A 16352-nucleotide genomic window follows, 5' to 3' on the forward strand; every position below is an offset into this window, starting at 1 on the left:
GCAACCATGCACCGCTGTAAAAACATAAAAAACTGCCATTATTATTACTACCAGTTCTAGTATTATGATGTATGGCAGTTCAGCGTGTGGTTTGTTCAAGTGGTGCTGCTGTATCACAGCAGAACACAGCTCACCAGCATGTTCAACTAACGTTAATGTCTATATTACATTACATTTGTCAGATAGCCCATGTGAAGTCTACCAACCAATCATTTATGTTGTGCGACATGTGTAATTTTGACAGTAGTAGCTTTCATTTGTTGCATATTCGTATAGTATAGTATACTGTATAGCTGTACTTGCTTATGGTAAGTAATATAGTATAGGAATTCATTTAGCAAATTTGGAATTTTCTGTCAGGGCGGAAGTCCCCCAGGATCCCTGGCAGGTTTGGTCCCCTCAGTACTGACTCTGTGGCTACGGCCTTGCTACAACATGTGCTACAGCCACACAAAGGCGTTTGCCTGCATATAAGGATCCCCATTCCATTTTCTAAAAAGAAAATATGTTTGCCCTCATTTGCGCATAAAAAGGAGTGCAGTGTGCAACAATTGCACTTAGAATATTTAAGGAAGCATTGAACTACATAGAATTTCTTTTTATCAGAAATCCAAAGCTAGTGTCACAACCACTTTCTTCCTTGAATTGCAGCAAGCCAATTATTTTTTTTTTTACATTTTTGCTCAGAAAAAAAAAAAAAAAATTAGAGTCGAATAAACCTCAAACAAGTATATTAAAATTTTTACAAACAGTGTAACTTAAGTACCAACACACACAAAATATATAGTTTAAATCAATTATTTACACAAAATAATTGATTTAAAGTGTTCCCCCTCTTTACTAATAACACATCATGAATCTAAATGTATAAAAGATACAGGAAGTAAACTTACAGGGGGGTTAAGTATGTTTAAGTGGAGGCATAAAAAACATATGATCTATGTGATTCACAGAGATAAAGCTAACCATAAGGTCTTTTTAATCAGCATTAATTCAAATTAACATTTAGATCTTTAACTATCCTGGAATACAAACGTTGTGTGGACAAATAAGTTCAAAGTACTTCATGTAAATGTGTGTTCTAAAAACTAACCTGAAGCTAGACTTTATTTTTGTGGAATACATACACACTTTAGGGCTCACAATAAACAAAAATGGAGTTCAGGCTTACAGTAAGGCAGTGTATATTCAAAGCCATGAGAACATGGAAGGTTTTGTCTCGCCCATTACAATATCACATCCCACAGAGACATAAATCTCAGTGTTTTCTTTGTCATTGTTCTAAGATGGAAAAAAGTAGGTGGCTGACAGAGTCAAGAAAGGTGAATGTCTACCCGGAATCAAAGAAGGGACTTCCCAACCCAAGTTCCTAGCACCCAGCCCCTGACTCAACCACTGCCCCAGCATGCCAAAGAGCACCCTGTTATTACTGCGACCACAGCGGTTTTGAATCTGGACACAGTTCCCAGGTCAACGCCCACTTTCCCTGTTTGTGTTTGTTTGCTTCAATTAGTCTTTGACATCTCTGCTTTTCAGCTTGCCTGAACCTCTCAGGGCTGTCAGGCTTTTCTTGTTCAGCACCTCGCTGCTACGAACAACTCGACATCTAAAATAGACTGAACATGCTGGTTGGGAAGTGCCCACAGTTGACTCATTTAGGCTTAAATGATGTTAATGATCATTGAGTTTTATACAAGGCTGCGTTAAATTTGTATGTGAAATTAATGGCTTCACATGTTTGTCCGTTCATTTATTCCCCACTTCCTCCATGTGCCCTGGTGTTTCCGTGGCATTTGATTTGTTCATTAAACATGGAGGAATGTGGCATCCTTGGTTTTGTTTTAACATCCAGAAGGCTGTATCAGACATGAGTGGAAAAACCACCTCACTACTAAACAAAATGAATGTCTGCTTTGGGTTGTGGTATCAAAATGGGAATATTTTTGGAGTCAGCTTCTGGGAAAGGAAGAAAAAATAGAGAGAGCAGATGGAGTTTTATTATTTTTCTTATATTGATAAAGTAACTAGTTGTAATTTTGATCTGAAATGTAAAAAATAAGAACATTTTATTTATTTTTTCCATAGTTTATATCAAACTTCAATGAAAACAACAATGATAAAAAAGTGGTAATGTGCAATCGTTCAATGTGGTACTCAGTGAAAGTGTTTGTGAATTTGATCCATCTACAGCATAGGCGCACTGTCTGGCTGATATCCAGTTTCACATATTTGCCTAATCCTATAGTGGGCAATATTAAATATACATATTCTAATTTGGACATTTCTTAACCTATTCTATATAACCAGGTTGCAAAATGATCTAAGTTGCACACAGTCCTCCTCGAAGCAACCGCAGATGCAGATAGACATGGTACCCAGAGATAACCTTTCCACTGCTGTTCCTTATAATGTCTGTCATGAGAGGTCACCCATTATCGCTACCTGAAACAGCACAAATGAGGAACCTGAACATGCAGCATCATTCTTCACACTTCACAGTGTCACTGTGCTTATCTCAAGATGTTTAGATTAAGATAATGTTTTGTAACAGCTGCACTGTATTTCCTAATAACTTTCTAATTTTCCCTGTCATTTTGTCTTTTGCATTCACATATCATGTAACTGCTATTGTAATATAAAACTACAAATAAGTAAATGAAACAGAAATTAGTATTATTTAACATAAGGGGCTTTGTAAGTGTGTGCATGTGTGTGTGTGTGTGTGTGTGTGTGTGTGTGTGTATAGATCATTGTATACGTGCGATTAGGCAATGTGTTCATAACTATGAACGTCAATTCTGGTTGGTATTAAAGACGCAGAGAGGGAAGGTAAGGAAAGGAGGATGTTGGTTGGCGGAAGCTCTGCTTAATGCTGATAAAAAGAACACTTGGTTCTTAGGAAGGGAACTGCTAACTGCTGTGGTTGCTGGCATAAGCTGAGAAGAGGGGAGCAGCTCGTACTATCACTTTACTTCATTCTCTCTATTGATATATTTTTCAGTTATACTTTTTAATCTTTGTGAGCAATAGACAGGAGTATATGGTAAATACCTGCTGTGCTTTAAGGTGTCATTTACACTGGAGACTCGGGGGACATGCCCCTTAACACTTTTAGAAATGAAGGAATTATTCCCCATCACTTTTTAAACGCATAATTTGTTAAAAAAAAAAAGACTGAGAACACTTAAAGAAATGTTAATTTGCATAATAAAAAACATACAATGCAATGTAAATATAGAAGAAACAAATGTGCAAAAAATATAACCTTAAAAAAGGCCCCTGCAGCCTGTTCAATGATGCAAAAATCTGCAACTTTGATACGTTTCTTTTTGTCCAATGTTTCAAGTCTCTCTCTGTGAACATGGCAGCACATACAAATTGTAAAGTCCAAAGTTTGATAAACTAATTAAAATAAATGAATGTGTCATTAACATAATGCACATTTAAAGACTTGACATCCCCAAACCAAAGAGGATGAAAAGAGTAAATCATACCTATTACGTGTTGACTCAGCGTAGGTTACATTAAATGAGAAAAGTTGATCTACAGGAAAATAAATACTTGAAAGCAATACAGAATGCCTGAGAGCCTCACTGCATCATATTACACTATATTCTTACATCTTTTAATTGTCACCCACTGCCTGGATTTTGTGTTTTACCTGACATGAATAAAGACAATTCCACTATAAACTAGTGCATAAAAATTCAGGAAATTAGGTAAGTGATGCTCATAATTTCCTCTTGGACGCCCAGACACCTCCACTTAAAGGAACACTTCCTCCACAAAATGACCGTTTGTATATCAGTTAGACACACTGTGTTACCTTGAATTCATGAGGAAATTTTTCGTTTTCTTGTATGTCTCCACGGAAAACGGCAATCACATAGATTTATTGATTGGGGACCATGTGAACAACTGCATAACTATCTTAGAACACCCATTTACAGAATATAACACAATTTATGCTGTATAATCCAAGTCTCAATTATCCAGTTGTATGTTCAGTGCTTCCTAAAGAAATGCATGTTTGTTTGTACTGAGGAGAGCATAAATAAGTTTCACTTTCAGTTCAGTTTTAAATATTACAGTTTCATGAAAAATTCACGTGTTTGGGAAATACTGACTGTTAATTGAGACTTGAGTTATACTGCTCGACTTGTGTGAGTGTTTGTTAACGGGTGTTTTGAGATAGTTTTGTTGGTTAACTGTTGTTACCTCTCTCAGTGACAGCTTACAGACTCCGAACCGTAGTTGGGAACACGCTAGGTTATTACTTAATTCTGCTGACTATCATCACTATTTGCTGCATGCGGACACTATGGACACTTATGGACACCACTGTAAGCATTGTTGTCCCCCATCTTGTTATTTGCACATTCAGTATTCACTTGCACTAAATATGTTCACTTTAATCCATTGTTCACTTTTTTTTATCCACTGCTCATTATTATTATTATTATTGTTAGTATTTATTGCTGTTTCTTGTATCTTTTGTACTTTTTTTCTGCATGCCTAGTTTTTTAAGTTTTTAAATATTGAAATCTTTAATTTGACTCTTTCCTCTTGACTGCTGTAACACTGGAATTTCTCAGTTGTGGGATTAATAAAGGTGTATCTTATCTTATCTTATCTTATCTTATCTTATGCGCCTTCACCATGTCACCCCCCGAGAGAGCTGCTTCCCTCCACATGCACTATAAAGTACACACATCCCACACTCACAGGTTACCCACCACCCTTAAAGGGCAAAAAGGGTGACACTGTGGTCCCCGATCAATCAATATTTTTGCCGTTTTCAGTACAGGCATGCCGGCAGAACAAAGTTTTTCTTCATAAATTCAAGATAACACAGCATGACTAACTCATATACAAATAGTCATGTCATGGATTAGGTTGGTCTATTCCTTTAATATGTGTCCCCCACAATGTTGAAATCAAACTTACACCCTTAATAGAACTCTAGGCTATGCCGTTTAATGCACCAGTGTGCATTTTTCCCCAAGACCTACTCTGAACTCATAAAATTCCCCCCATTACATTGTTTTGAATACCATTATGTTAATGACTGGTTAAAATATGTTTTCTTTTTCATTCAAATCCTAATGTCCCCACTACTTTTTAAAATAAAACTGACGCCCTTGTTTAAGTCACAGTTGCACTGTTAGCTTACATCATGCTTTGAAGATTTTCTAAAGCGGTCATTGTATGTTTCAGTTGAGTATTATACTATAAAGCGTCGCTCTATACATTTTTATACAACTCATTTGAAAGAAATACATAGCAACATCACAAGTAACAGTCCACTGTTGCGTCTGATGGTAAAAATGTAATAATCATTATATAGTTTTTGCATGTTGATTCATCATTCAACTTTCATTCACCCATCACCAACTCTGCCAGTCATCATCATCATCACTGTATTGGTTTTCTAATACATATAAGGGTATGAATATGTTTGACTTCTAACATGAGCTGACATGCAGTGACAGCTGAGAATAATTTAACCTATAGGCCTGAGTATGAGCTCGTTCAAGGCAGCAAACTGTTTCCTCTCTGGTCGGGGTAATTTTGAAATCTTCGTGGCTGAATTGTGTAAACATAGTGCAGTATTGCAACATTTCATGGTTGCCCACAGCAGTGTTATGAATAGTTTGTATCTTTTTACCATACACTCTCTGCAGTAAATAATAGCTGTGCACCACTCGCCTTCAGAACTGTAGGCTACATATTCCAGTATTATTTCAAACTTTGGCCCAAAAATATCTTACAGTAAGGCCAGGCAGTGATGTCATTTACGGAGTGAGATAGAGGGAAATCCCCATCAGCCTGGGTTTCCAGATGCTTCCCAGAAGTGGGAACTAAGATAATTGGAGTTGGTTAAATGTAGGAGGATCCTGAAAAAAGATGTTGATGAGTACGAGCAAGCTAAAGTTACTTGTAAATGAGCTTTTTTTTTCTCTCCTTCTTGTTACCATGCAGCCGTAGGCTATTAAAAAAACAGCAACGGCCTTCAGTCACTAAATGTATGATGGCTCATAACGATGATTTAGTTTGACCACAGTAGGCTACTCATGGTACATTTGAATCCTGACATTCACTTCAATGGTCCTGTGTAAGAAGAGTCCAAAATTGCACCTGGAAATTACTATTAAATCACCTTTATGTTATACTTTCCTTATAAAATGAACACTGTTGGCACTGCAATGATGTTATTTTACAGTAGAGCAAGACAGTGTATCACAGGAGGTCTATGACGAACATGCAATATTTGACTTTATCAAAGGGACATTATTAAGTTGCAACTTTCCTTACTGAAGGTTGACTGAAGGGACAAATGTGCTACGGCTGCCGGTGAGTCTGAATCTACTTTATAATTGACCATATCAGCTCACTTCCGGCATAAATGAAATGTATTTTCTCGCCTGCCTCCGCGCCCTGCAGTGAACTGCTCTTTGCCCTGCACGCGCAACGTAGAGCCCAGCGTCAGCCAATAGGAAAGAGCCTCATTTACTGTACGTATGACGTAGTTCGCTGCTAGCCTGCTAGCTGGTTTGCTAACAAGAAAGAAGATGGATTCTCCCATACTGGTAATGCTAGCATATGTAACAATATACATGTCATTCAAGCTTTCAGTTATAACCGTTTCTCGTAGCTATATTCTGCTGTTGTTTCTCCAAACGTAACGTTACTGAAATATAGTAATTTAGTTATCGATTTAACTCGACACGGAGCTAACTAAAGTAAACGGGTTAGCTGTGTTAGCTAACTAGCTAACGTTAGCCTCAGAGAAGTTAGCTTCGTGTGTATGTGTTTGTTGGTGATGTGGAAGTGTCATGTCTTCGTTTTGACTTCAGTCATTGTTACCATTTGAATCATACCAGTGACTGTGATAGAAATGCCTCTATTTATCCTATGTTAACGCATCCTACGCCGCCCTGTTAGTTTGTTGTCACCAGTTAATTCTACGATGATTGACTTCAGTTTGTTTTAATAATTTTACATACTTGTGTAAATTAAGTCAGTGCTTAATTTTTCTACTTTAACAGGAACCATCCTTGTACACTGTCAAAGCAGTTCTGATTCTGGACAACGATGGAGACAGGCTTTATGCCAAGGTATGATTAAGACAAATATACAACAAAATGACCCTCATTGATTAACTTCCTCGCTTAACTTCTTGGTCCTGGATCAACTGCATTAAAGGACAAACCTAGTGATATTCTATGATTTTCTTCTCATCAAATCCTGCTTAAACACTAGTCCAAAAGTGAATTTAACCAACTAAAATGTATTATCCCATTTGCCATAACCCAATACAGCGTATTCCGCTTTGCCACAAACCTCAATATTTGTCTTTACTATCTTAAATACATCAAAGAGCCACGCTGCTGCACTGGGTGACCCATTTAATTAACTTTAACATGGGCACTGCAGTTTAATTTGAGCTACATACACTATCACAATAATGTAAATACTCACTTGTGCGCCAAATTTACAGCTGAAAAATTCCTCAATAAATGTAAAACACAGTAAACTACATAGGCTATTTGTGGCCCATACTTAATAGGTTTACTTGTTCAGTAGGAACTAGTGGGCTTTCGGCTGAGTCACAGACCGGCAGGGGAAGTATTACAAAACGAATTCACTGTTGCTTTTGGTCTTTTTATTGGATTTACTGACAATGAGAGGAATATTAAATATCACCAGCTTTATCCTTTGATTAAAAATTCAAATGATAGATTTACATATCACTGTATAATAACGCCTTCGCTTTAAATTCATCTACAGTATTATGATGACACATACCCGACAGTGAAGGAGCAGAAGGCGTTTGAGAAGAACATATTCAACAAAACACACAGGACGGACAGTAAGACATGTTTAACTACATTAAAGACAGTCACTATTACACTCTGACTACATGTCTAATAACATGCATGGTTGTTTTTTGTGTTTGTGTGTGTCCTTAGGTGAGATAGCGTTACTCGAGGGCCTTACAGTTGTCTACAAGAGCAACATAGACCTCTTCTTTTATGTGATTGGAAGTTCCCATGAAAATGAGGTACATCTAATTATAGGATTTTATAATTAACCATTATATAACCACCATTATAGCCATTATTAATAAGACTTGTAAATGTATTATTGAGCAGTGAGCAATGGTTTGAATCATAGCAGATCAGATAGTAATTTTCAACCACTGTGATATGATATTCTAAAACACCTACAGGCCTGAGCAGTCTTTTATAATGCATCGACACAAAGTTCATGCTGCAGTTTACATTTTGCAGTCTTTTAATCTTTTTTAACTTTTTAGCAACTGCATGTTGCTGTCAAAATCAATTGTGTGGCCTGCTGTCTGAAGTGATGGTGCATTTGCATTTTAACCTTTTTAAAGCATGTTACGTCTTACTTCTACATGTCATTCATGGCTTTGTTTTTTTTTTCATTTATTGATTTGTTGTTTTTTTCTCAGTAAAGGTGACATTTATGTAGACAGCAGATACATGTTCAGATCAGAAACAAGTGAGGGACCCATTGTGCAGATTTTTATTTTTTATATTAATTTCTCAAGAACATAATGATCAACAAAATTGAGATGTTTTAGCTTTAACTTAATTGGCAAATTTACTCTCTTCTGAGCTATTTAACAGTGTTGCCCCACAACTTGGCTTTTTGTGTTTTATTTTGGATATCAGTGTTGTGGCATACAGTGCATTTTGCCATAGAAACAAAAAAATTACATGTCAGTGTGACCCAATATGTCTAAATTTGGGTTTTACACATATATTTATTTTGTGATATTTCATAAAAAAATAAATACTTGCAATTAAAGTAACTTCATCCATGATAACATAGGTAACTGTTTTTACACTTCATGTGTCTTTTATTCATAACTACAGTAGTTTGGAGCCTGCACAGACGGATACCAAGTTTGGCTTAGGTATAAAATAAAAAAAACATTATTTGCCTTAAGGTGCAAAAAAATATTGTGAAAATCATAACAAGCCATTACGCACATGTTATTTCCTGAGTGATTATTTTCACCCAGATGATAAAAAACAACATGAACTCATTAGACTTGAACAGATTCTAATATATTCTTTTTTTCTCAACAGCTTATGCTTATGGCTGTTCTTAACTGCCTTTTTGATTCGCTCAGTCAGATGTTGAGGTACGTTTTGGCAGCTGTTATTTATTCTACAACATTTCAGCAACACTTTGTTTTTTACTAATCTTTTTCTGATGTCTGGGGTGTTACGCCTGACATGTATTGTTTTTTGTTACTATGTAGGAAAAATGTTGAGAGGAGGGCTTTGTTGGAGAATATGGAGGGACTCTTCCTGGCTGTGGATGAAATTGTAGATGGAGGGTAAGCACGAATTGGCTTGAATCTTTGGATGCCAAGTCTTGTCAAAAAGACGACAGTGTTAGTACAGCACTAATTGTTGGTGTGTCTCTTTGCTGCCTCCTGCAGGGTGATCCTGGAGAGTGACCCGCAGCAAGTTGTGCATCGTGTGGCCCTTAGAGTAAGCTCCTCTCATATCAGAAATATTTAACATGATAATATTGATGTTGGTTGGGTCAGCTGTAAACATAACATAACTGTTCCTGTAGGGGGATGATGTGCCTTTGACAGAGCAGACAGTCACCCAGGTAAGAAAAACATTCATTGCTCCTCTCTCTGCTATAAAGTTTAAAAGCTCCATTAGTTTATTGACTGTTAAAGCTCATTACTTCAGAACTTATGAATACAAGGGCATTGTTATAGCATCATTCTCCTCTAAGCCTACTTTGTCACGCGCCTCTAGGTTGTCATATATCGCATTATCTTCTATGCATGACGGTGTACATGATTGCTAATTATTCAATGGTAAGGTGGTACGGTAGCCAACGGTGGTTCCTGTCTTTTAGTTCTAACATGAGTCTGCCTGTGTGTGAGCTCCTCTTGATTAATGTTGTCATTTAAGAGGCCTGAGACTGGCTACCGCCATCCCTCCTCTGGCCGTGATTAATGGCTGTCCCCAATCCCCATACTTTATGGTTATGATTCGGCTTTCATTCAATGAATTAAGATGATTAATTAGATCTCGCATATTTCTCTTCATTTATATTACTCATTCACCCTTCTTTGTTCTGTTTTTTAACAATTATATGTACATTTTTTAAAATTTGTCCCTTAAAGCTCCTGAACAAGGTGTCTCCCATTTTTCATTTTGTTTTATTTGATACTTTTTTCCTTAAAGGCGAACTTCACCCATTGTGAGAATTAATACATTATTACTATGGTCTATGACAGTCCAAAAATATTTGTAAACATGAAAAACTCTCTCCTAAATCCAAAAGCTAGAGTGCTAAAACTAAAATCTGTGATGTCATCAAGTAGGAGTTCTGTAGCTGCTCCATGGACAATGACTTAGGATGTTTTAGACGACACTGAGAGCACCCAGGGGAACGTTTGGAGTATATAGGTACATTTTCCGTTTCAGAACTAAGAACGGCAATTTAGCATTAAGTTCATATGGGTGTAAAAAGGCAAATAAACATTTTGTGGGTCCACAAAATAAGTTCCCAATCATTGTTTTTGGAGCAGCTCCAGAATTTATACTTGATGACATCACAAATTTGAGACTTTTATTGTAATTAAATTGCAAGACTCTGCAGTCCCAACTTCCGATCCAAATGCATTCCAGTGCATCTGCTCTGGAAAGCATAACGTGTGCAGCAAGTCTCTGAGCTTCACAAGCATTTCCAGAGGACCCACATTAATAACCACAGTGCCTTAAGCGAGGAGAAATGGCGTAAAACATGTCTTGCTCATTTTTGCTCAACTAAAGAACAACAACAGCTCAATATTGTGCAAATGGGTACCTTGAATATTTATATGAACCATCACAGCCAATATGCATGAAGTTGTGATGTGTATTAGTTTTGCATGGACAGAGACTGAGAAATGCACGCTCGCAATGACTCTAATCAAGCACAAGTCAACTAAATAAAAATGGCACTTACAACGTAAGAACAGCACGTTTAACAACACCAACACTAAATAAGTATAAGTAAAATAATTGATGAAAATGTCATGGAACTTGCCCGAGTTCCTGACCATGAATTCAAACTTAAATGACTGTTCCATTCCACTTTTCTGTGTCAGAGGTCGTATTTTTTCCAGGTCTAAGTACAGTGGATTAGGGGTGTGACGAACAATTATTTTCATTATTGTCTAATCCGTCGATTTTCTTTTCCACAATTAATCAACTGTGTAGTCTATAAAATGTCAAAAAATGGTCATCACAATTTCCTCAGAACCCAAAGTGCCGTTTTCAAAATGCTTCTTTTGTCCAACCAACAATCCAAAACCCAGAGATTCTTTAAGTACTGTTATAAATGACAAAGATAGGCATCAAGTTTCCACATGTAAGAAGCTGGAACTAGCAAATATTAGACTTTTGTTTTTCTTTGAAAAATGACTGAAACACTTAATTCATTAATAAAATAGTTGGCTACTAATCTCTTTTGATCGACTACTCGATTAATTGACTAGCTGTTGCAGCTCTGTAATGGATTACAGCATGTCATCTCTGGTGTCAGGCTTTGAGAGAGGTTTACACATTCACAAACGCTGATTGAACTTTCCTAGTTTTGTTGTTGGAGTGATCTGCTCAGTCAAACCTAGATTTCCTCCACAGGTTCTCCAGTCTGCCAAAGAACAGATCAAGTGGTCGCTTCTACGATAGAGTCACGCCCGCACCAGTCTGCCAGTGAGCCGCTGTTCAGCCCAGTCTTCGTGGCACTGATCCGTATACTCCTTTTTCCTCTGATTTCCACTCCTTCAATCAAAGCTGTGAGGAGTACCGCTGGGTGATCCAGTCACACTCCCAGGACTACTGCTCGATAACGTTTTATTTTTTGTTTTCTTTATTCTTCTCTTTGGCACTGTATGACGTAATCATCACGAGGTTAAGATATGGTGTACATTCCAGTATCATTACGTTATCTGGGTGTTTATTAAACCAGTGTATCTGTTTATGAAACATTGATAGACCTCATCACAGCCTGTGGCAACATTCCACGTGTCTCCTCAAACAAGAATTTTGTCGTTTGACAGCACCCCGTCGTCTTACTGTACAAAGTATTGAGACACTGTCCCTTATCATTTAATACACATGAATATTGTGATTACAAAGTGTACAACCTGTACTGTAGTCATGCCACTGATTACAGAGGTATGTTTTGAATATATTTTGTCCGGAGATCTTCCATTCATCAGACACTTATAATAAATGTTTGTTGACACTGATATGTGATCAGATGTGATATGTTTAACACTGCCTGCTGTGTGTTTATCAATGCATTCTAGACTAGCCTTGTATTGTAGTTATATGATTTGTCATACTTTTTATGTTGGCAAATGTTGCATGCTTTTAAGAGTTAGTGTTTTCTTATTCCAGAGCTGCCATGCTGTGTGTTCTTTGTTCTTCAAGACCTCAGCGAGAGCCGGAGACACTAGAGCGAGGGCTCCATCTCCTGGCGTCTGCAGCAAAGTGCAAAGCCGAGGTACATAAATACTGTAGACACGAAGGTTGCAAGGGGAGGAGACTCACTCATGCCGCTATGATCAGGAGCTTACACTGTACTGTGTCGCTGTGACATGCAGATAAGTTTTATGGAGTCATACTTGATTCATTCCCGCTCTGTGGAGAGCCACTGTGTGCAGCATGAATTGTGCGCTTCGACGTTTGCACCCCCACCGTCGCACACTAACCTCGTACTCTCATTGTAATGCAAATGAAGGATACACTCGAGAGAGAAATGGGTAGGAGAAAGGGCACTACATCATGTTGGTACCTGATGCATATTACAGGAGAGGAAATGATCTATCTGCATTCTTCCAGCTAGGTATCCACATATGTTCTCATGATGATCACTTGAAGGTGTTTCTTGCTTGGAGAGATTTCTGTTGGTGGGCAATAAACAGATCCAACCATGCCTAATTTGGAGCACATTAGTTAGCTGGTATTGTTACTGATCATGTCACCTCCCTCCTTATCTGTACAATCACAAAACACTACCTGCTATACTTGGCAAGCAGTGACATGTCTGTTTGCTGAAGTCAGAGGTCAATAAGCTATTGTTTGTACCCCTTTACACAAACATATGTAACAAGTTTGCCTTTTCCCAGTGTCTCTTATCTACATCTAAATGAGTCACTTGGCTGAGACATCAAAGCGAGGAGCAGCTAAAGTGAATGCTCTTGATGTAGAGATGACTATGGCCTGGAGCAGTTTGTGGAAAGGATGAGACAGAGCGATAATGTCACAATGCAGAATGTAAATTAGAGCATTTCACCCTTTTATTTTCCGGCCGGGAAAATTTCACACCTCTTCCACTGGCAAATAATCAGTTAATTCATGCGTTTATTGCACCCTCAGTGAGATTTGATGGGAGTCGCTAATCTCAATCACGAACATGTTGGACAGAAAACAGCACAAAGGAATGCACTCATGGTATTCTGAGGCACAGAAATGCTGCAGTTTAATATGCGCACACTGGAAGATTAGTGGAGTATTACTTTTATAAGTAAATTATATTTGCATTATTGTGGGCCAGATGACTTAATTGATTTCAGCTCAACATTACGGTACATAAAATAAGTAATAAATAGCTCTCTGCGTGTTGTGTATCAATCACAGTTAACTGCTGGCAGACAGCAGCTGATACAAAACGAGGCAGCAGGATGTGTGTGTGTGTGTGTGTGGTTGCGCCAGGATGCATGCATGTGGGTTGATGTTTTCACATAACAGAGAGGAGTGCAGTCAATGAAACTGTTATTGGCTGTGACCCGTGGACCTATTGTCTTGGCTTTGCTCCAGTTTGATTCAGCCCTTGAATCTGTGGCTCTTTATGGCTGCAGAGATAGCATGAATGGAGGCTATGTTGATGCTACTTTCTAAGTGTTTTACTGGAGAAAGAGCAGTGAGAAAGGGAAAGGGTAATCATTATAAATGGACTCCATTATCGCACCAGTTTACTGTTATCGCACCAGTTTGCTGGTATAATGAGGACAGCTCCTGTCTCAGTGTGTGGTTTCAGCGAGGGAGGGAAAACATGAAGGTTAAAGAGGACGAGGTTAGCAGAAGTAGACAGCAGTAAATGTGATTAGATGAGATCCTGGCGAGGGCACGGCTGGAAAGAGAGAGGGTTAAAACAGATCCCACCCAGGCCGTGTGTCCAGACCCTCACTTTTCATCGAGATAGCCCTGCAGCACCATTGGGGGCGCAGTGACTCGCTTTCATCCGCTAATTACAGTTGCACCATCATAAAAAACCAGCAAGGTAATTTATATTAATTATACAGGCATGAGTATAACAGTTTGAAACGCCATGGCTTGACATGCTGTACATAACATGCAGTAAAATTGTCAGAGACGTGTGGGCTAGAGCCTTGTAATTGATCGATGCATACAGTGAAAGAGTCGCTCTCTTTCTCTCGTGTGTATGTGTGCGAGTGAACTGTGTGAATTAGGGTCAATAAATTATCATCATCTGTAAGCTTACAGAGTCTTTATGTCATAGTCAATGGGCCTGAGCACCCATCCAAACAGCTTGCCCTGCTAAAGAGAAACAACACTGGGGAAAACAATGACAGCATGCTGGATGCAGCACAGTAAACATATTAAAGGAAGTGTCGTTATATTGTGTGAGCAGGACAAAGGCCAGGACCCACATGATGTTTAATGACCCAGTGTATTAAAATTAACAAGGCCTTTTTACCTCTGCTGCATTCACATTTCCATCCAGTAGATAATGCTTAAGACTTAATGTAATGATATTAACATAATGTCTAGAAGACGACTTAGTTCGGAAATCAGTCCCTCAGTTGTTTATTGTTTGGCTGCATTTACTCAGTTTTTAAAATAAACTAAACCTTCTTCATATCCGCAGAATCATTACAGACATTTTAAAATAGGTCATTAAAGGCTGCTCAAAGTGCACATGGTTGTGTGTGTGTGCATGCAGAAAGGAGGAGGTATGGGCCCGGGCCTGCTCCCTTTTGCCTCAGCAGCATCTCGGCAGCCTGACGTGGTTTATGGCCCCAGTTGCCCTCTCTGGGTCTGTTTATGGATTCCCATAGAACAGAGAATCATGGCCACTCCAGGAAAAGCCAGCCAAAAACAACACCTCCACCACTGCACTCTTGCCTGCCTACGCTATAACTCAACGCGCTGTTTATGTTTCTGAAGGAGGAAAAAAAAAAAAAGTATTCATAGTAATGACATAAGATGACTGTAAATTCTGATGCTAATGTTTAATTTTTTTTGTTGATGTAAGATAAAAATGTCACCACAAATGTGGCTGGTTTATTGGATGTCGTTACAGGTTGGTGAAAAAATTGTAGGCTTTGTTAAGGGAAAGCTTTTTTCTTTAGTTTGGAGTAGCATTGCCTTTGCAAGACCAGTTATTTTATGACGCCTGTAAGATTTATTACATGAAAATGTTCAACTTTGATAGGATAATGAAAGTGCACCACCAAGGGCATTGTTAATCGAGGAAATATTCTACCTGATGTGTTTTCCCTCTGCTGTTTTCCCCACAGTTTCTCTAGTGCCAGTGCAGTGCATTACTCTTCACTGAAAGCATGCTTTGGAAGAGTGATCGTGGAAATACTCTGGGTGTAAAAAATACTCTGTGGTCAAAGGTGGTGCAGGTTAGATGCAGCAGGACCATGTTTTGTTTCTTTGTGTTCAGATGGCAGAAGTAAATCCTCCGGTGTAGTTTCTCAGGTTTGCTGTGCCGCAGGGGCAACTCCATCATCCTCTGAAGCTGCACAACTGGGGCACATCTGGTTTGTGGATGGGTTTGACTGGATCCTGCCTGAGATCCAGAGGGCAGCGTGTAGCCAGGCGCCTGCAGCTGCTACTGATGGTGTTGTGTCACGGCAGTCAGAGGTTACTGCTGTTATCAAACAGTAAACACTAAGTGTGGGTCTCGCAATGATGCAAAAGAAGCGCTAAAGGAGGGCCATCTGTCATTTTCACTGTAGACAGTCAACATCAGACACAGCCATTCTGGCCGTAAAGCTTTATGAGTGTTTCTGCTGGTGTTGTTCAACTCCCACTGCATCCATCAGGGAAACATATCCTCTGTTTCCCCCCTTTTTTTTTTCTAGCCACGTTTAGTCTTGTTTTGCTGGAGAAAAAAAATCCCTCCGCAAGCCCTCCTCTGTTTTACAACAACATGTGTATGTAGTTTTGTAGCAGCACCAAAGAATGCAAAGAAAGGCATTTTCTGTTGCATAGCTCTGAACCCTCAGTTTGTTCCCTCCTCCCTCTGTCATCCACTCTTTC

General features: G+C 38.6%; 1 protein-coding gene across 1 annotated transcript; it reads left to right on the plus strand.

Annotated features, from left to right (window-relative positions):
* Positions 1–6455: 6455 nt before the first annotated feature.
* On the plus strand, positions 6456–12304 carry copz1 (COPI coat complex subunit zeta 1). Its single transcript, XM_050065545.1, has 9 exons — positions 6456–6590; positions 7050–7118; positions 7792–7873; positions 7974–8065; positions 9123–9178; positions 9299–9376; positions 9482–9533; positions 9622–9660; positions 11694–12304. Exons 1-9 carry the CDS (start codon positions 6573–6575, stop codon positions 11739–11741), a joined length of 534 nt encoding a protein of 177 aa, XP_049921502.1. The 5' UTR covers positions 6456–6572; the 3' UTR covers positions 11742–12304.
* The last annotated feature ends 4048 nt before the right edge of the window (positions 12305–16352 follow it).

Source organism: Epinephelus moara, chromosome 16, assembly GCF_006386435.1.
Source record: "Epinephelus moara isolate mb chromosome 16, YSFRI_EMoa_1.0, whole genome shotgun sequence".
NCBI classification, from domain to species: domain Eukaryota; kingdom Metazoa; phylum Chordata; class Actinopteri; order Perciformes; family Serranidae; genus Epinephelus; species Epinephelus moara.

Excerpts from the sequence above, each read along its gene's own strand:
- copz1 (XM_050065545.1), top strand. Across the intron at positions 9,179-9,298 it reads TCGCTCAGTCAGATGTTGAG|GAAAAATGTTGAGAGGAGGG; the intron begins GTACGTTTTGGC and ends GTTACTATGTAG. Across the intron at positions 9,661-11,693 it reads CAGAGCAGACAGTCACCCAG|GTTCTCCAGTCTGCCAAAGA; the intron begins GTAAGAAAAACA and ends TTTCCTCCACAG.